General features: G+C 34.3%; 4 protein-coding genes and 1 long non-coding RNA gene across 6 annotated transcripts in view; 3 read left to right on the top strand and 2 right to left on the bottom strand.

The window, feature by feature from the left end:
- Window positions 1–4,428, top strand: part of LOC118746328 (CTL-like protein 1) — a 46,799-nt gene extending 42,371 nt beyond the window's left edge. The window contains exons 2-9 of the mRNA XM_036480177.1: window positions 453–835; window positions 1,283–1,431; window positions 1,630–1,859; window positions 1,935–2,232; window positions 2,849–3,128; window positions 3,194–3,356; window positions 3,422–3,643; window positions 3,711–4,428. Coding sequence (XP_036336070.1) covers window positions 453–835; window positions 1,283–1,431; window positions 1,630–1,859; window positions 1,935–2,232; window positions 2,849–3,128; window positions 3,194–3,356; window positions 3,422–3,643; window positions 3,711–3,935 — 1,950 coding nt within the window. The 3' untranslated portion in view covers window positions 3,936–4,428. The remainder of the gene's footprint in view (window positions 1–452; window positions 836–1,282; window positions 1,432–1,629; window positions 1,860–1,934; window positions 2,233–2,848; window positions 3,129–3,193; window positions 3,357–3,421; window positions 3,644–3,710) is intronic.
- LOC118746331 (ribosome biogenesis protein BRX1 homolog) lies at window positions 4,417–5,948 on the bottom strand. The gene is made up of 3 exons (XM_036480184.1): window positions 5,751–5,948; window positions 4,890–5,685; window positions 4,417–4,582 (listed from the first exon to the last, which is right to left on the bottom strand). Exons 1-3 carry the CDS (start codon window positions 5,862–5,864, stop codon window positions 4,431–4,433), a joined length of 1,062 nt encoding a protein of 353 aa, XP_036336077.1. The 5' UTR covers window positions 5,865–5,948; the 3' UTR covers window positions 4,417–4,430.
- An 8,018-nt stretch (window positions 5,949–13,966) lies between these two features.
- LOC118746323 (RNA-binding protein 45) lies at window positions 13,967–17,861 on the top strand. 2 transcript variants are annotated; one of them, XR_004993820.1, is made up of 9 exons: window positions 13,967–14,426; window positions 14,483–14,677; window positions 14,937–15,319; window positions 15,379–15,442; window positions 15,508–15,605; window positions 15,667–15,773; window positions 16,696–16,866; window positions 16,930–17,080; window positions 17,255–17,861. XR_004993820.1 is itself a non-coding variant. In XM_036480174.1 (9 exons), the coding sequence occupies exons 1-8, from the start codon at window positions 14,092–14,094 to the stop codon at window positions 16,999–17,001; spliced, it is 1,425 nt and encodes a 474-aa protein (XP_036336067.1). In that variant the 5' UTR covers window positions 13,967–14,091; the 3' UTR covers window positions 17,002–17,008; window positions 17,255–17,861. The 2 variants fall into 2 exon arrangements, 1 of the variants encoding a protein (XP_036336067.1); XM_036480174.1 differs by having other exon boundaries at window positions 16,930–17,008.
- An 833-nt stretch (window positions 17,862–18,694) lies between these two features.
- On the bottom strand, window positions 18,695–21,824 carry LOC118746324 (eukaryotic translation initiation factor eIF1). The gene is made up of 3 exons (XM_036480175.1): window positions 21,660–21,824; window positions 19,724–19,881; window positions 18,695–19,658 (listed from the first exon to the last, which is right to left on the bottom strand). The coding sequence occupies exons 1-3, from the start codon at window positions 21,685–21,687 to the stop codon at window positions 19,512–19,514; spliced, it is 333 nt and encodes a 110-aa protein (XP_036336068.1). The 5' UTR covers window positions 21,688–21,824; the 3' UTR covers window positions 18,695–19,511.
- LOC118746325 lies at window positions 21,248–21,827 on the top strand. The gene is made up of 2 exons (XR_004993821.1): window positions 21,248–21,392; window positions 21,492–21,827. It is a non-coding gene; the product is annotated as an uncharacterized LOC118746325 (long non-coding RNA).
- Window positions 21,828–22,234: the final 407 nt, after the last annotated feature.

Below are 22,234 nucleotides of genomic sequence, written 5' to 3'. Positions count from 1 at the left end.
CTTCAGAAGACTTCAATAATAATACCCAGTTGTTTATTTAACCATTTTTTAATAATGACGATTTTGTATTGGTCCCCCATTGCATTTTCGAGGTTTTCGCGGACCTATAAATTATAGTTATTATCAAAAAATAGTTAAATAAACAATTGGGTATTATTTTTGTGAGTCTTTTGCAGAGAAGCTGAGTTTTTTGATCGAAAAATATTGATTTTTAAGAATCCTATATCATTTCTACGAAAAGTTGTTTTTCCCATATAAAAATTTATGGAAAACTTTGACTGCTCTAAGGGACCTCTAAATATTTTTTATTTAAAAAAAAATATAGGCATACTTTGTTCGATATAGAGCAATCCTACGGGGTGAGAGCATGCATTTTTTTTATTTACCCTAATGTATATACATACATACTACATACACGATCAAGAAGAACTAATAAATTAATATAATTTCAGATTGTTATAGCGATATTTTCCTTTGTTTATGGAAATCCATTACGTGTCATTAACGGTTATGATTCATTCGGGAACACGTGTGGTGTAAATCGCAATGAAAAATTTACGAACTTCCCCCTTTCCGGCATGAACACGATTGATAAACCGCAGTTATTTTATTTTGATTTTAAAAATCCACGCCAGTCGATTAAAATATGCGTAAAAGAATGTCCCAAAAGGGATATTACAACAAAGGAAGATCTCTTCAAATACTACATGGACACCCACACAAAATTTTGTCGCTATGATTTCGTTATGGATACATTACTCAATACCAATTCCAAGGATACTGACACATTTTTCAATTATTTGGGACCATGCCCGAAACTTCCAATCTATGAGGAGTAAGAAAAAATATTTTGTACATACATACTATCGCATGAATAGATCTAAAATGCGATCAACTCAAGAAAAAATTCGCGCAATTTTTTTGCATAAACCAATTCATAGCACTTACCTCCAATCGTTCCTACGACAGTCGGGTCTACATAACCGGAACGATGCAGATTTATATCCGGCCAAGGACTGGCACTCCAGCATCACTCCCAAAAACTGTTTGGGAAATTTATTTGCTGTTAAAACAAAAATTTACCTCCAATTAATAAAAATGTTTTTTCTTATATACACTAACTAAAAAAATACTGTAATACCTGTTTATGTAATAATTGCGTTGAATCGCTATGATCCACAAGCAGTTATATTTCCCGATCTGAATTTTGAGTTAGCTCACTTTAGATCTAGGTGTGCGATATGTTTTTATATCTATGTATATTTATTTTATAAACTCTTAGATCTCCCGTTTTGCATCGCTGTATGCCAAAAGGCAAAAATGCTGTTGAATTGTATAAGTTACTAAACTCATGGGATGTAGCTCAACAATTTTTAGGGGATATATATTCTACCTGGCACATTGTGGCTATTATATGCGGTTTCGCATTGTGTAAGTTTATTTATAGATACTTTTACATACACATTCGAGTATTCGTAATTAAATAAAAAATGAACCAAGCTTGGTAAAAGAGCCAAAGTGGTCTAAGCACCTTAATTAAAAAAGGATATAAGAACAATAAGCGTGCATAATTTCGCCATATTTTTATTTTTAAGTCCGACTAATAAATGAATTTCTTGCCTTTAACAGTGATATCAATTGCCTTAGTGACACTTATGCATTGGATGTCTCGCATCATTTCTTGGCTTATCTGTGTTCTGGTTATTGTGGCCAGTTTAGCTCTTACGGCTGCACTTTGGTATGCCTACTATAGCATACGACACGATGCAAAGGTAAACGCTCAATACTCCATGTTGGAGGAATTTATAAGGAACGAAGATGCTGTCTATATACTCGCCATATTAGCTACTATAACGTTGGTGAGTACCCAATTATAAGAAAGTTCCAAGTGCAAGTATTTGATCTAATTAATAATTCCCAATTGTGCATTCTAGATAGTTTTAGTGGTTATAATTTACTTCCTAAAAAATAAACTATCTGGGTTGTCGTCACTCTTTGAAGAAGCTGGCGTTTGTATGATGAATTTGCCGGGTTTGTTGATTGCCCCTCTACTGGCCTTTACTGTTCTGGCAGTGTTCCTGGCTTTTTGGGTGTTGGTGGTGATTTGTATTGCTACAGCTAGTGCGCCAGGCCAGAGTCCAATTGCACCATTCGATAATACAGCAGCTCATCAACAGCCTTCACTAACAGATATTGCTCCACCGAAGAATACCTCAGAAGTTAACTTAAAGAGTGAGTTTTAAATATTTTTGCAGTATGTATGTATGTCTAATCTAAATGTGTGCGATATTCGTATCGGCTTAGCGTATATGTATGTGTGTAATTAAAATTAGTTTTTCGCTAGTTTTTGTGTTTCCCTTCTAACATAGTACATACCTGATTTTCCCTTATTAAAATTGTGCGTTCGCAAGTCCATTAAACTGTGCTAAAATGTAAGTTGTCCGCATATTTAAGTATTTAATTTTTTAAACTCTACAAAAATGCTGTAAAACTATTTTTGTATATATTTGTATGTGTGTACATATATATGCATATTAGACTGCATAAAAAAAAAAATTCCAAGCGATTTAGAACACTTTGTCAGAACCAGGCGCCAAACAACGCTTGCAGAAAACAGTTTTAACGTGTAAATTTGTTTTCCGACACCCTATATAAATAGCCGATTTCTATTAATGTTAATTTTTTTTTCTTTCCTGAAATACTCTTCTCCTATTGAGTGCTCAAAATCGCTTGAAACAAATTGATATTTTTTTCAGCCCATACGGTCTAATGTGTGTATATATGTATGTATGTAATTACGAGTATTTGAAATGCTTTTTTAAGTGTTCTAACGCTCTTTGTATTTCAGCCATTTTACGCGTAGAATACACTGAAGCCAAGGCCATACGCGGTATGTTTTGGATTTATGTGATTGGACTTATTTGGACCACTGAATTCATTTTTGCATGCCAGCAGTTTGCGCTCGCTGCTGCAGTTGCTTTTTGGTATTTTCAAAAACCCACATCCACTCCTACCACTTACGCCATTGGAAAGCTACTGAAATATCATTTGGGTACTGTAGCCAAGGGTTCGTTTGTGATAACAATTTTCAAAATTCCTCGACTCATTTTGACCTATCTTTACGCCAAGTAAGTATTTGTATATCTCTACAATTTTTTTTTTAAACATCTTTTTCTAAACTACGTTTTTTTAGGTTTAAAAAGGGTTCAGACAAGGGGTCGGAATGCGCAGATTGCTGCTTGAAATGCTGTATTTGTGGTTTTTGGTTGCTTGAAAAATTCATACGGTTTTTGAATCATAATGCATATACCGTTGTTGCTATTGAGTCCATAAATTTCTGCCCGGCAGCGGGTATTGTAAGTGGTGACCTTTTTTAGATCCACAGTAAAATAGTTGTTTGAAATTCTATTCATTTTCCTAGGCATGGAATGCTATGGCAACAAATGCGCTTCAAGTGGCAACAATAAACAGCGTTGGCGACTTTATACTTTTCCTTGGAAAAGTTTTTGTGGCAGCTATTAGCGGTCTTATAGGCATTTTCATGTTGAAAGATCGCCCCGGACTGAATTTTTATATGGCGCCAGTTATTATCATCATAATTTTTTCATTTTTCATAGCGCACATTGTTTTGACATTGTTTGAGGTAAGTGAATTTGTTCAAGTTCTTCTGTCTTGAACTGACTTTATTTAATTTGGACATATTCTTTCAGATGGTGGTAGACACACTATTTCTATGTGTTTGTGAAGACAAAACAATCAATGGCCGAGGCGGTCGTTGGGCTCAAAGCAATCTTGCTAAATTGGTAGGCGAAGAGCCACTACAGCCCGGCGAAGAACCACCTATACAAGTGGTGGAAATGATGCCCATCAACAAAGAACCATTCAGCGTAACTAGACTACCGCGCACTGATGTCATTGATGGTGTCACTGAGTAAAATCAAAATTTACTAAAAATGAAACACTCCAATTTACATTATATTCAACAGCATGGCTTTGATGTGCGCCATCATTATTTTTAACTTAAGATATTTATTTAGATTTTCATATTTTTTATAATATTTTATACAGCGTACACTCAACATATTTTGCGAGGTACATGAAGTAAATCGATTAGAATGCAATAGGGTTCATATACCTACCAAAGTAAAAGACATTAAGTGCATGCGTTCACTTAAGAACAATTTCAGACTTGAGCTAATTAAGAACATTTAACTACTATTCATAAAAAAATTCCTGTCAAGCAAATTTAATCAATTCTCATTAAGGTAAATCTGTCTATGCACAATATAGAAAAAAAAACTAGTAACTAATTCGTACTAAAATATAAATACTTTTCAATAATAATGTTACATCATTTATTTACCACATTTAACTACGTACCTTATTATGAAGAACCAGTAATAAATAAGACAATTATTTACAAATTAGCGTTATTTATTTTTATTTGATACTTTTGCTTTCTTCTTTGCAATAAGTTCAACTGCAGCTTTTAGTTGTTTCTCTTTGATTTTCTTCGTCAGACCTGATTTAGTGGACTTTTTCTTACTGGCTTCAGCTGAAGTCTTCTTTTCCTTTGCTTTTTCTGTGAAGTGAAAAAGTAATACTACATCAATGCATTTAGATTTTAAATAAATCTAATAGAGCCAAATTGCTTTATTAGCGTTGGATTGAAATAAGAAATAACATATGTACAATTTTTTTAATTCAAAAATCTTTTATTTGAAAACTTTGCTGGACTATAGCTGAATCCATCGTAGTCCGATCTTCGTGAAATTACGAATATGCGACCACTGAGTCCGAATTGCTACGAACGCATGGATTCGTAGATTTCAGCAAAAATTCGGACTACCATAAATTCAGTGATAGCATTGATGATATTTATGACTTACCTGCTAATAATTTGGCTGTGGTTAATGCGTTTTCGTTTTCAAATAACTCATCATATTCGAGTCCTTCGTATGCTTCTTTTGGCCGGTTTGCCTCTTGATGTACCTTTTGTTCTACACGGTTGACATATCTCTCCTTTGCTGCCTTCTTGAGCATTTGACGTTGCCGCGAGGGACTGACATAGTTTGGATTTTCCCATATAGCAGTCCCAGTAAACGATCCTTCAAATATTTTAACGGGATTCATTACAAATCTTGGCCCAATTTCTGCTAAACCGCCATCTTCCGAAAGGACTTGAAAATTTCTAAACCATATGCGGTGATCCAAGTATGTAAAAGTATAGACATGATCTATGAATGGTTGACTTTTGGGATGGTGATTTGGTACCCCGAAGGTTTGCGTGAATAGTTCTTTCAATAATTTCAAGTAAGGTACTTCATCGAATTTTGCATCAAAAGACAACAAAGGCCTGGAACCGCGCAAACAGTTCCCAGTCATTTTTAATTCAGCCATGGTATGAATATTTTCCACAAGGAACTTGGCTGACGGTCCAGTTGATGCATTAGCAACCCACATATATAAATCGCGTTTACGACGGCCTTCGAATAGTATTGTTTTATTACAATGCTTCATTTCACACATATCGTTTATCACAGAAAGTGTTTTAGAACGTTCCATTTTAGACTCTGGTCGGTGATGTGGCATTAAAGTTCTTATATCACGCATCAAATGACGGTCACGGTGATTGATGCCTCTCGCAGCAAAAACTAATACACGTTGCTTGTTAATCCATTTCTCCTAAAAAAGAAAGGCACTGTATAAAAAAAAGTCAATTTTGCGGAAAATATCATTAACTTCGTTACCCTTTTCGGTACAACGTCTTCGGATGTTCTCTGAGGCGGAAGTGGAGGATTTTCATCAATAGGTACGATCTCAAGCTGCTGTACCTTTTTCTTTTTGTGAGTTTTGCGTCCCATTGTTTAAATGTAAAATATGTCTACCCTTCGAAAAAAGCGCCGCACGTGTAGCTAGATTTTAAAAACAAAACACGCATAGGGATGCAAGCGATGCATCGATAATTTTGAAACGTCAATAACATGGGTTCAAAATTCGAGGTTGGCCATCGATGTTTACAATTTCCTAAAATTGCTAAATGGCCAGTTTCATTATGCTTCTAAAATTTTTTTACTAGCCATGAATTTTAATATTATTCTTTTGGAGAACATTCAGAAATTCCGAGTTTACTCTTATCTTTCTTTAAAAGTGCTTACTTAATCATTAAAAACGACCGGGTTTACAAGCTAAAAATTTTGAAACATTGGAAACCATAGATATATCGATGTTTTTCTGGCGATGTATGTAAAAGCACATTTAGCTCTAGTTGCTACTCCAAATGTACATTTATCCATATAAAATTCGTCACGTAAATGCAACTCCATTTCTGCATAAAGAGTCTAAATGCTAAAAGCAACCCTGTCATGTTCAAAAATGTCCACGATTTGAACATGGTTTAATGAGAAAAATTGGTAACATTGCCTTTTCGCGTATACAGTTGCTAGCTGCTTTTCAGTGATCGCTGATCGAGATTTCATTTATTATTGTACATTATTTGGAAAAAGAAAAGTCGCGCAAATTCAACATCGCTGTGATACTCATAGAAATCTGGCTCAATTTGTGATCAACTCTGTTTGTTTTTACCTTCCTCTTATTAGCTCGGGATGTAACTATGTAATATTGATGCGCCTAAAAGATGCAGCGATTTCTATTCTCAAGTTACATACCTGATGACAGTACGAATGGCAATTATAATAGGGAGGTTTTAGTTTCTTAAACTACAATTTTATTTTCCTATTTAATTGAGGAAATTTTAATTGACAACGCCGACAAACCATTTTTCGGTTATGGTTAAAACAATTAAAGTTTTTGTATTGATTTTTTTTTTTTTTTAATTTCTCTTTCTTTTCAGGTGGGTTTTTTGCACATTATATTCTCTGTGCGAATTGATCGTGATAGGTACGGATCTGAATAAGCGACTGGAACACGGCTGTTTTTTAAAAGCATACGATTTCGAACTCGCGTAAATGTACATTTGGTAAATGCGATAGCATGAACGCTCCTCGAAAATATATGTTCGAAAGTGCTAAATGGTGTATATCAAATGCAGCAAAAACGCTGCATTAGCATCGATGCTCATTTTTCCGATGCATCGAAACATCGATGTATCGATATACTCCCCAAAACTTTCATTCCTAATAGGGCAGAACTAAAATATTGGTGCAAGAATAGGTTTGTTCGTCGAAAATCCAGCAAGAATTATCCAACACTCAAAATATCAGAGAGTAAGAAAAAATTTTCTCAAATTCTCTCTCATGCTGAGAAACTTGCAAATTTCTGCACGAACGCAAATTTGCAGGAATTTGCAAGTTTCCCTGCCAGCTGGCGTCCACGGTTGCATTTCAAACATAAACATTTTTTATAGAATTTTTAAAATTCTTTCGGATGGCCAAAAACAGGATATACATGTATATTTCTTGTCGTTCTGACTTTCTTTAACATACATTTCAATTTTTTCATCGTACTAGCTGTCGGGTTTCTTAAATCGACTCTGGTTGCAATTGCATTCCGATAGCGAATACCATTTTTTCAGCCGAATTAAGTTCTAATCATTGGAATTAACTAAATTAATTATATAAACAATTATTTACTTTCGTTTTTCATAAAAAAAATCGCTCGTGTTTATAAATTTTTAAATTTAACGAACTAATTTATTCAAATTATTGTAGACAAAAATGCAACCATGCGCCAAAACCACATGTTTTTCGTGTTTGCAAATTCTTGCTGGCAAAATTTTTGCTCTCACAATTTTTGAGTGTTGGATAATTTTTTGGTCTGCACGAACGCGATTTGGGCAAAAATCGTGATAATTCGTACAAATTCGTACAAATTTTTTGCTCGACGAACAAACCTAATTACTCGGTAGTTTTAAACGATGTTCACATGAGGCGATTTTCCAGCCAATTTTAAAGGCCCTACTCACGCATTAGAGGTCTTCCCTTAACTCGTAAAAGCCTCATAAACCTCGTAACAGGCTAACCTAATATTCGCGACTTGCTTTTTGGTACGCATGCCGTCGAATTTGTTTTTTTGCGTCCCCCGAAATTGACTTGCATGCGTTTGCATTTGATTTCATTGAGCGAAACGACAAATCAAAATGTCACGCAGAACAAAAATTGAAAATTGAGTTAGCTTCATATGCACGCCGTTCAATTTCGGTTGATCTCATACAAATTGCATGTGCATGAGAAATTTTTGACAATAGGGCTATTCGCGATTCGGTGTATAAGAGCTGACAAATTTATGCAATTGCAGAAATATGCCATGGATTGTGAGCAACCTTTATTAAACTGTCATGGTAAAACTTTTTTAATCAGCTGATAGAAATGTCAACCAGATTTGCAATGCATAGCATTTTTATGCTATGGATTTTCGGTATTGCAAATTTGTCAAGCCATGGCAAATGCAAATGCGTGTATTTTGTTTGTGTATTGCAAATAATTTGCAATACAAATTTGCAATGCAATGATGCTAGGCCATTTGCACCGGATCGCGAATAGCCCTAATAAATTGGCGGCGTGCGTGAATATTAGCTTAGCCTGTAAAGCTTGTAAATTTACGAGCCACGTAAAAGAACTGTCAAAATATGTATGGAGCTCTATTTACAAGCCCCTCGTAAATTGACGAGGCAAATTTGATGCGCAAACGATCACGTAAACTTCAGTGTTGGGGCCGAAATTTTTATACTAAAATGAATGATAAAATAAATGTAAAAAATAATACGGGAATAAAATGAATGAATTTCATCCATTCTATTGACCTAGGTTTTCTGATAGTTTTCGGTATTTCTAATTGTATTTTAGCCGAGAGTGACAGAGACAAGGTGGCGGGATGTTATGGAAAATTCTACGAAAAAAAAATTGCTTTACAAAATCCTGGGTGATCTGTCAAACAAGTCACTTACGCACTTATTTACACATATTCACAAGGGGCTTTCCCATAAAAGCCTCGTAAACTTACGAGTTTTACACGGTTTAAGACTATACGAGTTAAAATCCCCTATGTATTATTAGAGATACTAATACTATGTTCTGACCGACACCGAAAACACTTTGAAAACGAGCTGTGGGCTGAAGGCTGTTCACACCGGCTGTTAGTGTTTTCGTTGACATTTCTTACATCCTCGCATTGCAGTTTTACTACACAAAAACAAAACCAAAATGCTTTTCCCACATTTTCTTTTCATTAGCAACCTCTTACTTTCATTCTTATTTTACTTTGGCCAGATTAACAATAAATACGAAATAACGTATTAAATATGATAAAATCTGACCTCCACTTCGATAAATAATCGAAAAAAACTAGTTAAGACACCGATTGGAACGAGTGGAACGTGAGTTTTCAAGTAGTTTTCAGCGAAAACTGGTGGTCGTTTGACAGATTTTACATGGACGAAAACACATGTTTTAGGCCGAAAACTAGTTTTAGCAACGAAAACATGTTTTCGATGTCGGTCAGAACATGGTATAATACAGATGGTCATAGTTCAGTGTTTAGCTTGGTATATTACACCGTAAATCATAATTAACTGTTAAGTGCTGAAAACGCTAGTACTTAAACCAACTATATAACAATAAATTCACAAACTAACACAATATTCATGTTTTTCACTAAAAATATTTTTTTAATTTGAAACTTACATTTAAGAAAACTCCTTTCAAAACTATAATTACGATTTGAGTTTTCCAGTTTATAGAAACACATGCGTTAATTATGTACTTAACTATTGCACTTAACTATTTTTAATTAATCATTGATATTATACTCAACCTACATTTTGTAGTAAATATCACATAATTATATATATTTTATTCTTGAAATGAACTTTTTCTAATCATGAGACGAAATTCTCCACATAAGAGTTGCTGTGCGCGCAAAACGAAAACCCTGCTCTCAACCCAAAAGTACTCCTCGGAGATCCATTGGTGAAAACTGCGGAAAGGTATATACTGTGCCGAAAGTATTCCGACAAGTGTACAGATCAGTGCAACGCGGAATCGATTCAGTTCGTGTTTAACATTAAACAAGTTAGACTTCCAGATTATCTGCGTGATATCCTACGATATAATAGTAAAACCCATTCATATTTACTCAGGGAAAATAATAGCTTCAGGCTGCCGCTGTATAAAACGGAAATAGATAAGAAGAATATCTTTTATAAGGGATTAAAATGTTACAATGAACTTCCAGCTCAAATAAAAAATTGTTAAAACGTTGGTACCTTCAAAAGGCTGCTACATGGTCACTGTAGAACATTCGCTATGAGATAAAAAGGTCCGGCATGGAAACTACTCCTTTCCATCCGTACTAGCGGGATGACTCCGGATCTCGTCCATTCAGATCACCCATTATGTACAAAATATTTAGGAAGGTCGGCATGGAAACTAGTCCTTTCCGTCCGATCAAATAGCGCGACTCTGGATCTCGTCCATTCAGATCGCCTGCCGGTAGAGAAGTCTATAAGAGGCGGCTTGGAAACTAGTCCTTTCCTACCAAAATTTTACTAAATGAAAAATGTGAAACTATTTTATTCGTCTAAATATGTGTGTTAAAAAGTTAAATATTTGCGTATGCATATCATAATAGTATCCATTGCAGAATATTATTCATGGAGGAAATAATTATTATGTACGTGGCTATTATTGTGGAGCAAGAAGAGATTATACAGAGAAGAAAACTTCTGAGGGAACTCCGACACAACAGTTTTTTGGGCAGTTTTTACACGTTTGCAGCTCGGGGTGGTCTTCACAAAACTGCAGCTGCTCTTGTGTGGTGCATTCATATGTTCCACGCCTGTTACTAAACGAATTCATCATAAAATGAAATACATTTTCCTATTAAAAAATTACTCACTTTTCCGGCATTTCGTAATCCATTGCTGCGGTGTATTTTATTTAAAAGAAATCCTGTCTGTTACAGTGGCAGTCAAAAAGAACAATTAAAATGCAAACAAAGAACAGCTGTTTCACTATAGAGAAACTTTCGCCGCAATTGGCAAATAAAACCATGAACGAAAGACACAAGATCACGTAAGAACAAGAGAGTGAAAAAAGTGGTTTTTTTTAGTGGGTTCTACGCCGTCTTGTTTCACTGGAAAACGAGCGAAAAGTAAACAAAGCAAAGAAAACAACGAAAACCAAAATTAGCCAAAATTATTGTCAGCCACTTTAAACGCACCATTTAGGTAAAATGATGCATTTAAAATGTGTTGTCATGTTGAATTAACTCTTCTTTACTTGAATAAAAGTGTAAAATAGTGGTGCTTGTGATGTAAACAAACGATCAGCTGACGAATCCGCTTTCGCAAACTTTTTTCTCAAAACCAGTTACAAATACAACGTCGCGTTCTTACGTGATCTTGTATTTTTGGTTCATGAACAAAACGAGCTTTTCGCTTGTCATTATTGACTGTGTATACCTATGACAACCGTTGATGACACGATAATGACAATTGACGACTGTGACAACACGCGAATACGGTATTGCTTGGAATCACGTCCATTCCAACAGCATCGAGAATATGCTCTCTTAGTTAATTATACATAACTTTTTTATTGCTTAGAAGGAAAAGTGTAACAGGCTAACTTATTCTAAGCATTATTTTAATTTTGCTTTTATTATAGTTTATTTTTGTAATACATATTTTAAATGTATATACGTGAATGTATATAGGTCAAATGACTGTAATAAATAAATAAGTTGAAAATACCAAGGAAAAGATGTCGATCCGATATCATACCGAGTAATGTGAAAAGGCTCTTACTTCACAATTTATCGGCTAAGTTAACCCAATTCCCTACAAACGCGCCAACTAGTTGGCCGATTTCATGTTAGGCTATGCTAGGAATGCTTCCCATTTTTATGTATTTGTTATTGCTACCGCCCCCGTTTTAACCAAATTATCCGCCATTTCACTAGCGAAACGAACCGAAAAACACATCTTAACGTTAATGTGCCTTAAAAAAAATGAAATCGCATTTTAAGTTGCCAACTTGACCAATCTGCCTCAAAAATCTAAAATTTAGAACGACTTGCCTACACACGGCTTCTTTACCACCACCTTCTAAAGGTTGGCCACCTGGTTCGCCGATAAATCGATCCGTGTGTAGGCCCTTTTATGTGGGGTATTTGGTCCTTTATAGGGCTTTCGCACGCGGCGATTTTTCAGGCAACTTTTAGTTGAAAGCAAAAATCGCCTCGTCCGAACGGCCTTTCAACTAATCGCTTTCAACAAAGTTGGTCGCCAGCCAACTTTGAGCTCGTTCAACTTTTTTTCCTTGCAACCCTGTGTTTGTTTACATTCTGTATCAGTGTTGGGAAATTAAATTGTTCCTTCAGTACGAAATCTATACAAAAAATGTACTTTTCGGCTATAAATTGTATACACTTTTTAATTCGCTCATATATTTTCTTAGTACATTCCCTACAAGACCAATGAATTTATGGTATTCATGAGAAAGTTTTATTGTTTATGTACATACGTTTACGTAGTTTACACTTTTACAAATTGATTCCACGTGCACATGTACTGCATTTAACGCAAATATGTATGCACACATTTTCAGGTATACATCTTAACAAAAAGCATATTTAAGTTATTATTAATGGATAAAGAGACATTTTCCTTTGGATTCAGTACTAAAATTTGACATTTTAATAGCATTTCAAGTGCTTATCAAAACTTTACGACAAGATTTGACCATTTATCTTAATAGTATTCAATTTTAATTATTTTTTGTAAAAATACGTATTATATTTTAAGAAAAGCTGGCCAAATTCAAGGTTCAAACTTTGTGCAACATTAAAAAAAAAACCAACACACTTTCTTAAAAATTTCGAGCTTTTTAATTCGATTTCCTAGATTTATTTTGAGCGTGCGGTTTTTTAGCCCATTAAATTTTAATATAACTAAGTTTTTTAAGATTTCTTTGATGAAGGTGTTGCTAGTTTTCTCCATATAAAAAAATCATCGGACACACTTCGTATGGAAGAAAATGGCTGACATCGTCGACAAAAAAAATGCCAAGTTCAACGGTAAGTCCCAGCTACTTTAAACTTGAACTTTATTATACTAAAATTGAATGGGCTAAAAACTAAAGAATATTAATAAAGCTCGAAATTTTTACGAAAGTATGTTGGTTTTTGGATGTTTCGCAAAGATTTAATCTTAGGTTTGTACAGTTTTTCTTAAAGAATACATTATATTTTATAAACAGATAATTAAAATTAGAGAATAATAAAATAAATAGTAAAATCTTGTCAATATGTGAGTGCCGTAAAGGTATTATATTTACGAAAATCTCTTCTTATAACTAACGAAGACTTTGTTTCTATATGAAGCTGACTTCGACATTTTGTTTTAATAAAACTTAGTATCGAAAAGTTTCTTTAAAAATTTGACTAGGCTATATTATACTGGTTCGTTGAAGCCATTTTTCAAAATTACAAAGGTAAATACGAACAGGCGAACCAAAGAGAACACAAAAAATTTCTTGCTGTGAATTTTAAGAGCTATATATATTTAGTATTGATTACAAAATTGTACTAAAAAGTACTGCGTAGTAGGAAAGTATATTGTAAATGAAATTGTATCAAACAAGTACAATTGTACCAAAAATGCCAACACTGTTCTGTATACATACTTTTTCTTCTTTTCTACTTTTTACTCTTATTTTATCTTTCAGCTTCGCTAAAAGCACTTCTACGAACGCTTGGCTTACCAAATTTACGCCAATTGATAAAATTTTGCGATTTAAATTCATTTTAAATAATGTAAATAACTATTCGTGTTGAATTGAAAATCGCCTCGTCTGAATAGGGATAGCAACTTTTTCACTTTCAACTTCTCATTCAACTCCGCATTCAACTTTTGTTGCCTGTAAAATCGCCACGTGCGAATGCCCTATTAGTTGTAACGCGTACTCGATTTTCTTCTATCGATTTATGTTCTTCAAACACATACCTATTACCGGTATACATACATTTTATCCACGCCATTTTATCTAGAACAACCTGAAAATTTTCGCATTTGCTGTAATCCAAAAGCTTGGTAAAAAATAAGTTTCAGGTTCAACCTTATAAAGCTCTATAATGTCCGATTATCGATCGCAATCCCGTGATGGTCACCGAGATGGTGGACGTGGAGGTGGCGGCAGAGATTATTCCAGTGATGACGATCCACCAATGTCGCGACTTTTTATAATTTGTAATAAAGCTCATACAGAAGATGATTTTCGTGAAGCATTCTCGTCCTATGGCGAAATCGAAGATATTTGGGTAGTGAAGGACAAAAACTCGGGCGAAAACAAAGGTATTGCCTATGTAAAATTTGCGAAGACTTCGGATGCGGCTAAAGCACAAGAAGAGATGAATGGCAAAACAATCGGCAAAATGGACCGAACCTTGAAAGTGTTGGTTGCTGCAAAGTAAGTCATATGATTGGTAATTTTGAAGTTAAGCTTTTTAAATCTGTTTTATTTAGCCGAAACCAGGGATCTAATAAAAGTGAAAATGAACAGGAAAAATATGTTCGCCTATTTATTGTTATATCCAAATCTGCAACGGAAGAGGAAATAAGGAATGAATTTTCACAATGGGGAGATGTGGAAAATGTAACGATTGTCAAAGATAAATCAAGCGGATCACCTAAAGGATTTGGATATGTTCGATTTACAAAGTTAGTAATAGACCAGAAATTACTGGTTGCGTTCCAGCAGAAGTACGATTTTTTAGGATTTTACAGGAAGCTGTTCTTGTACGACACCTGACATAAGGTTTATTAACGGCGAAAACAGCTTTTCCTGCAAAACCTGCAAATCGCACTGCTGCTGGAACGTAACTACTATTTGTAATATTGCTTGTATTTAATGCCTTTTTTTTGATGAAAGATTACTAAGTTGTTTACATAATATGTAATACTATTATGTTATACTTAGGTTCTATCATGCTGCTGTAGCTTTTGAAAATTGCCCTCCCAAATACAAAGCTGTGTTTGCTGAACCTAAAGGATCGTCACGATCTCAACGAGATCAGTATGGAAGATCAGGTGATGATAACCCCCTAATAGGTTCCGGTCGCAGTGGTGGTGGAGGAGGAGGAGGAGGCAGTGGCAGCGGTACTTATAATAATGGAAATTTTAATAACGATTGGAACTGTTCTTTTAACAACGATATGTCAGCATTTTTACGAATGCAAAATGTACCTGTTCCGCAACCAACATGTTTAGAAGTGATTGCTAGCAATTGTGTTAACCAGGATCAGTTGTGGCGCTTATTTGACATCATACCAGGCTTGGATTACTGTCAAATAACTCGAGAATGTCCGTTCGAAAATTCCTATTTGGTTTAGCGTTATAAAAAAACATTTTATTCTTTGCAGATGGGCCAAGAACCAACGAGGCAATTGTTGTTTACGATAATCCAGAAGCCGCTATTTACGCAAAGTACAAACAAAACCTACTTTGGGTATTTCAATAAATGTTTAATACATTTTTGGTTATATTTTTAGAGATAAATTGCATGGGCTGGAATACCCAATAGGGGAACGACTCATTGTTAAAGTGGCGGGCATGAGTTCAGCACGAATGGATACATCGTTTATTGATAGTATGTTATATATGGTTTTAATTTTAAAATCTATTTACAAATATGTAATCCCTTATTGTAGAGCGAACTAAAAAAGATTCAATATGCAGTGTTGCATTACCACCTGCTCAGCCAATGGTATCGTCCGAAACGCCAGTTGCGCAACGATTGTTTATTGTATTAGCTGCTGTAAGTACATACATATATTTAATTTTTATTTGTGTCTACAGCAAATGATTTTTTGTACAGACATTTAAAGGCTAGTTTTATGGCATTACGCTTAACGCATGACAACTGTTTCCCGCTCATGACGATTTTTTATTTGTTTACATAAATGTGTTGTATTGGAGCAAAGATGCCACTCTGCAGTAAAATTTAGAGACAGTATGGCAAAGCGCTAGTTCCGAACTACATATTTCAGAACTATCTGAACTAGTGCAAAACTACTGCAGAGCGGGACAGTTGAAACTTGCGGTGTAAGTGTACAAATTCTCACTTCTCGTACAATTCAATTCGAATTCAAATCGCGGTGGAGGCAGTTGTGAGTTTTCAGATTTAATGAATTTAAATTGTTCCGTGTGTATGTAACAAGCGTGGAATCTGTAAAAGAAAAGAAGACTGAAGAGATATCCAAAAAGCGAATCTTAAAAACGTTTCCTTATAAAAAAAACTGTCCGACACGGAACCGGTTAACAACTAGTTAACCGTGTAAATCGTGTAAAACTGAACAGTTGAAAGCATTGCTTGGGTATTGAGCTAGATCTACTACTGACGGAAAAGGTCTGGTTCTGAGCTAGTCACATTTTCTGCAGGGGCAATTACTTAGATTCATCCCTATACATACATAATACAAAGTTCGATACTGGTAGCCATGGCTTCTAGACCAGCAACTGAACACCAATCGCCATACATGATAGGGCCTTTATTTTGCTAAAATTCAAAATAGTTCTTCAGTTATGTTTAAATAAAGATTTTGAACCTGACAGGTATTAGTCTAAGAAATTTAAGAAATAGATATACTCTGAGAAAGCTCTACTTTTTGTAGCATTAGCGCTATAAACTGTTTTATAATTAAGTCCATTACATAGGAAATTTACTGTTTTAATTACAGAACCTACCACAGTCTATATTGAAAAATGTATTTTCATGCTGGAAGGGACTAATTGATGTGTACTTGTTGCCGAATAAAAATTGCGGCTATGTAAAGTACGCAGATAGAGAAAGCGCACAAAAAGCCATTCAACAATTGAATGGTGCGGAAATTTGTGGAACAAAAATAAAGGTATATTATTGAGATAATTTTTTGAAATTTTTTTTATAAAATTATATGTTGTGTTATACTCAGGTAATGGAAGCAGAAGAGAGAGGTAATGGAGATGGTGATGACAATGGAAGGAAGCGTCTTCGAAGGAATTAAAGGAAAGGTAAAAATATAACTTTTATTTCTTTCTTTACAATCCGCAACTGACAATATCCATGTGAAATATTTTTAAACGGTAAGTGCATTTTGTTTGTTTTTTAATCTAAATGTTAAAAAAAAAGACTGCTCACTAATGTTTTATTCAAATGACCGTCTTCAGTTTCTATTTACTAAACATTTTTGTAAAGTATATGATTCCAGCACTAATCGTTACAGGTTAATGAGCGTGTTTTGTTTTTCTTTTTCACAGACATAAACATAAAGCAAACCAAATTAAAACCATAACAATAACGTTCCATTACTTAATTGTACAAGAAATATAATGAAACTAACTGACCGCAGAAAACAATACGGATACATAACGCAAACGGAGTTGAAACGGAAACTGCTAGATACAGTAAGAACGAAGAATATATAAAAAAGGTGTTTCAGCAATGAACAATCACCACCAACCCAACCGACTCAGACCTTCACAATCACTCTGTCACATCATTAGTCACCACAATATGAATAAAGCCACAGAATGTCACTTGTAGACAATGACCAATTTGAGACCAAGTACCCCAATACACAAACGGAGCCAAACGCTAACGGAGCGCAACGGACACTGCAAAGAGCTAAAACTACAGTACAGAAAAAGAATTGATATTACAGAGTATTTATTTGCGCAGAGCTTTTACAAGAAAAATTAAACGTAACCTGAACGTAAAACGAGAACGCGAAACTGAACTAAAACCCATAAGGACGAAGATATATACGCTACGAATCACGATGCAAGAACCGAATTAACTTTTACCACAGCAAACTTTAATACTCCTTTTTCAAGAAAATACATACAAATACTTTTAACACTTCAACATCTATCCTTGTACATGCCTATGAAGACGTTTATTCATAACTTAGTCGTTTATAGTTCAGTTTGGATTAGAAAAATGTTTGTATTTTTCTCAATGCAATCAAACTGTGGTGTGTGTGTGTGGGAAATATTCAACAATTGAGCTAACATGTTTGGCATGTTATAATTATATGCGTATGAATTATTTTAAATGCCGATTATGAATATATTAAATAAAAAATATTATAAATATAATATTTCACAAATAAAAAATTGGGCTTTTTCTTTCAACTACAAGTGGTAAGTTAATTGAACGAGAATTTCCCTCTAAAACTGGCTTTTACTTGTTGGTTAATTTTTCCGACAGGGTCGGAATTAACTAATTCGAGACTCATAATAAAGCTGCAATACTGCTACACTGATGAAAATTTACAAACACTATTGCAAACTAACTAATACATCTTTGCTAGAGCATATTTCCGCCATGCCTTGTCAAGTTTGGTGTCATTCGAAATATGTAAGGAAGTTAAGGGCCACTGGCGTTTCACACGTCAAACACTGACGTCATCGTAGTTTTCACCAGGGATGAAAAATTACATCAACATGGGATCCACACTAAACTATGTACTAAGTTACATTTCGTTGCCGTAATATTCAAAACTCCGTTTTGTACAAATGTCGGTAGATTACTCTCTAAAAACCGAATGGAACTTAAAGCCAACTACTACAAAATTTAACAAATTATTGCGTCGATTACGGATGGCAAGCGTCTCCACATGGTCGATGTAACGGAGCTTACTAGCAGGTAGGTTTTAGTTTCCAATTAAAAAAAAAAAACTCCAAAAAGACAATTCATTCCGGTTTTCCATTCCAATTACTCTGTATGTAATTTATTCATATTTTCGTACGCCCATCTTACAAGGTTCTATATATAATAATCATATCCTATTTGAAAGAAAATTATAATCGTTTTAAATTATTTATTCATTTGTTCATATTAATTTATGTAGTTGCAAATTTAATAATAATAGTCTTCTTCTTTCATAGTTTTGTATTGAGTGCAATGCCGTCCATCATAGAGCATTCTTCGCTTGTACCTCTGACAAACGGTTTTCCATAATAAACTATTATCGTTATTTTGACTACATTCAAAGGGGTTCATAATATATACTAATTTCAACATTTTGTTATTGAATTTGAATTAAAAAAGTTTTTGTGAAAAAGTAACCATGTAAATTGGAAGTAGAGTAAATTTAATCAATCAATCATTGTGTGTGTCAATCCAATGGGATTTTTTTTAGCATATAAAAAGGATAAAATGGTTTATTTTACGAGATATATTTTAGCGGATAACAGCTTCATAAACTAGTTCGTTTTTATGCGTTGAGTTAATTATGTTCATCAAAAGAAGTCTTTTGTGTATTGATGTTAAAAAAAACACAAACGATTCGTTTAGTGAGTTTAAATAACTGCTGGAAATATTTATGTGCAAAATTAACAATATATCATACAATGTTGCACTTAAAAAAGCACACAATTGTATAATGTATTCTTATTACAGTTTCTGATGACGAATGACTTGAATTTTTCTACTTTTTTGCTTCTTTGACTGTTTGTTAATTGCTTGCTGACTTTGTTGGTTGTTTCAAATTGCTGGCCTTCGTTGATTAATTTAAAAGCCGTGTACTTTTAACTGATCAGGTTTCGCAAGACCAGCCTTTGTCAACCATTGGCAGATGTTCTCACGTTGGTCGCCCTGGAGCTGTAGTACCTCTCCGTATTCGGGATGTTCAATTACTGTGCCATTACATGCGAATTCCTGCACAAATTTACAGTTAGTTAGTTAGGTATTATTTATAATATACAAATATAAAAATATATCACCTTTTTACATGATCGCACAATTTTCTTTAAATCATATTCCGACGATAATCCTTGCACTGTCGTTAGTGTCTTTCGACCATTTCTCTGCTGAATTCTTATGTGCACAAGACCGTCTTGAACATCATCATCAGCACCCTTGATTGCATCAGCAAAGGGGTCTATAATTGTAAGAAAACCATGTATATATTAATGTTTTTTTTGTAATAAACAATTTAATGCATTGAAATCTGCCTTATTCTGAGTTTCGCCCGAAAAAAAAATTTACCCGAAAATTTGTATTCCGCCCCATAGTAAATACATGGAAACCAAAAATGAAAAGTGAACCGGTTCCGGGAAAATTAAACTCATAAGGCTGAACCAGCCTTATTTATTTTATTTTTTGTTTTAACATTTTTCAACCGAATTCTGAAATAGAGCGTTTTTGAAAAGATTTCTGAGATAGGCCGTTTTCGAACTGGCAGCCGAGATACATAGGTCGATCTTCCACTCAGGTGTCGATATCATCTTTATCCGAAAAAACTTTTCTTTATTTTTTTGGAAATATGTAAACGAATACATATCGCACATTTGCTACAAGAATGTCATAATCCAAAAAATCAAAACAAAACAAAAACCGGGAAAAACAGGTTCAAAGTTTTGAATTTAAATATTGAGGGCTTATATTCAATACCCTCTATTACAATGCAATTTTTACAAAAACTACTTTGTGATGTTAAAACCCATCTAGGACTTACATGTCATCACTGATGTTTATTTATTAATCTAGAAAATGAAAATTTCGTACAGACTTAACAAAAAATAAAATATAAGTTAATAACTAATTTAGCACACTATTTAACAGTATGTACTAGTTTGAAATTAAATTTCGAAGAAGAGTAATCGATAGCAGAAGAGTTTGAGAGCGATTTGAAGTCGTTTAGAGCTCTGCAAAGCATTATTATAATTATTCCTGACGAAGTCCAGAGAAAAAATATGGAGATTTCTAAGGCTTCTTGGTGTGATATTAAATGTAATCCGTTCCGAGTAAGAATGGCGAGTCAATCACACCCCGAATAATGTCAAAAACGAAAGTAATTAATTATGACTGCAATTTGATAGTAAATTCTTCTGTCAAGCGTTATACAAGGTCAGCATTAATACCATCGATGAGAGTTAAGTCGTAAATGGATTTTTATATCAGAATCTAATTTTTGTGAAAAGTGCAGATAGAGGGTATTGAATTAAGCCCTCAATATACCCCCATAGTAAAAATTAATACATATTTTTTTCTAGTGGAGCTGCTGATAATCGGTACAACTATGTAATTTTTGTGGTAATTTTGCATACTTATTCTTTTAATGAAAAATTGCCAGAAATGGATTTTTGTTAATTTACGAAAAATAAAATATTAAGTTTGCAAAAAACTTGCTAAGTATATCTAAACTTTTTTGACCGACTGTATGTATGTATAAAAATTTGCTTTGTATTCTTCCGAGTTCTAATTTTTTACTTTTGAATAATCTTAAAACAAATATGCAATATTAAGAGGTGGAACATATTCCCTAAATCGTGGCATTTACAACAGCACGATGAGAACTACGTCTGCGTTGTCATTGCTAATAGAAAATTTTTGTCGCCCAAAGAGAAAAATCGAAAGACGTCGATGCTGACTCATCGCACATGATTTCAAGTAACATCACAGTAAATCCATATATGTTAAACTTCAAAATCAAACAATGATGCTTAAATATTATACAAAACGTTTATATTTTTCTTAATAATTCACTAGGAATACGCGATTCTAACATTTTTCCACATTGTTTTATATTGGGGAGCCATGCCCGTGCACTGCGGCAGCCATTTTTTCCCCCCGATTGATTGCGAGACGAGAAAAACCTCCACATTTCGCTTCTTTTGGCGTTTCAAAATTTTTCCACCATCACGTGTTTTAACTTACCAAATGTATTTAAATTCTGGATGGACATACGATAATAAGAAGCAACCACAGCTGAAAATAAAAACCGTTTGCAATGATCTTTTTATTGCGTTGAATTACTGAAAATTTTCACTTGAATTTCTTGTAAACGTATGACGTTTCGAAACGCTCCAGATTAATAAACGTAAATGAATCAGTGGCAAAGAAACGTGTGCTATTTCAGAGATTCTTCGAAACACGGAACGAAATGAGATGCAAATGTCAAAATTAATCTTTTACATTTTAGTTGGATCTATTACTAAAGACAAAGCATCGTTGCCAACTCACATTCAATCGAGAACACTGCCATTAGGCCCCGTCTCAGCAGGCCTGCACACGATTGAGAAAAACAGAGATTGCGCCCATCGCAATACCGCTAATCTGCTCTTTGTGAATTTGGAAGAAATAGGACAAAGCGTAGTGGGGAAGCAAATTTTAAAATTTTTGAAAAATCGAAGCAAATTTACTACGATCGTAGCAAAGTGCCAACGCTGATCAGGAGGCATCCAGTCGCGGTCCGGAGTGCCGTGTTCTGGCATGTCTGTAGCTTCGTCCAC

This window comes from Rhagoletis pomonella, unplaced genomic scaffold (genome assembly GCF_013731165.1).
Source record: "Rhagoletis pomonella isolate Grant_MI unplaced genomic scaffold, Rhpom_1.0 Rhpom_scaffold_00010, whole genome shotgun sequence".
NCBI classification, from domain to species: Eukaryota; Metazoa; Arthropoda; class Insecta; order Diptera; family Tephritidae; genus Rhagoletis; species Rhagoletis pomonella.
The sequence above is the reverse complement of the archived record's forward strand: the minus strand, read 5'-3'. Positions and strand labels throughout refer to the sequence as shown.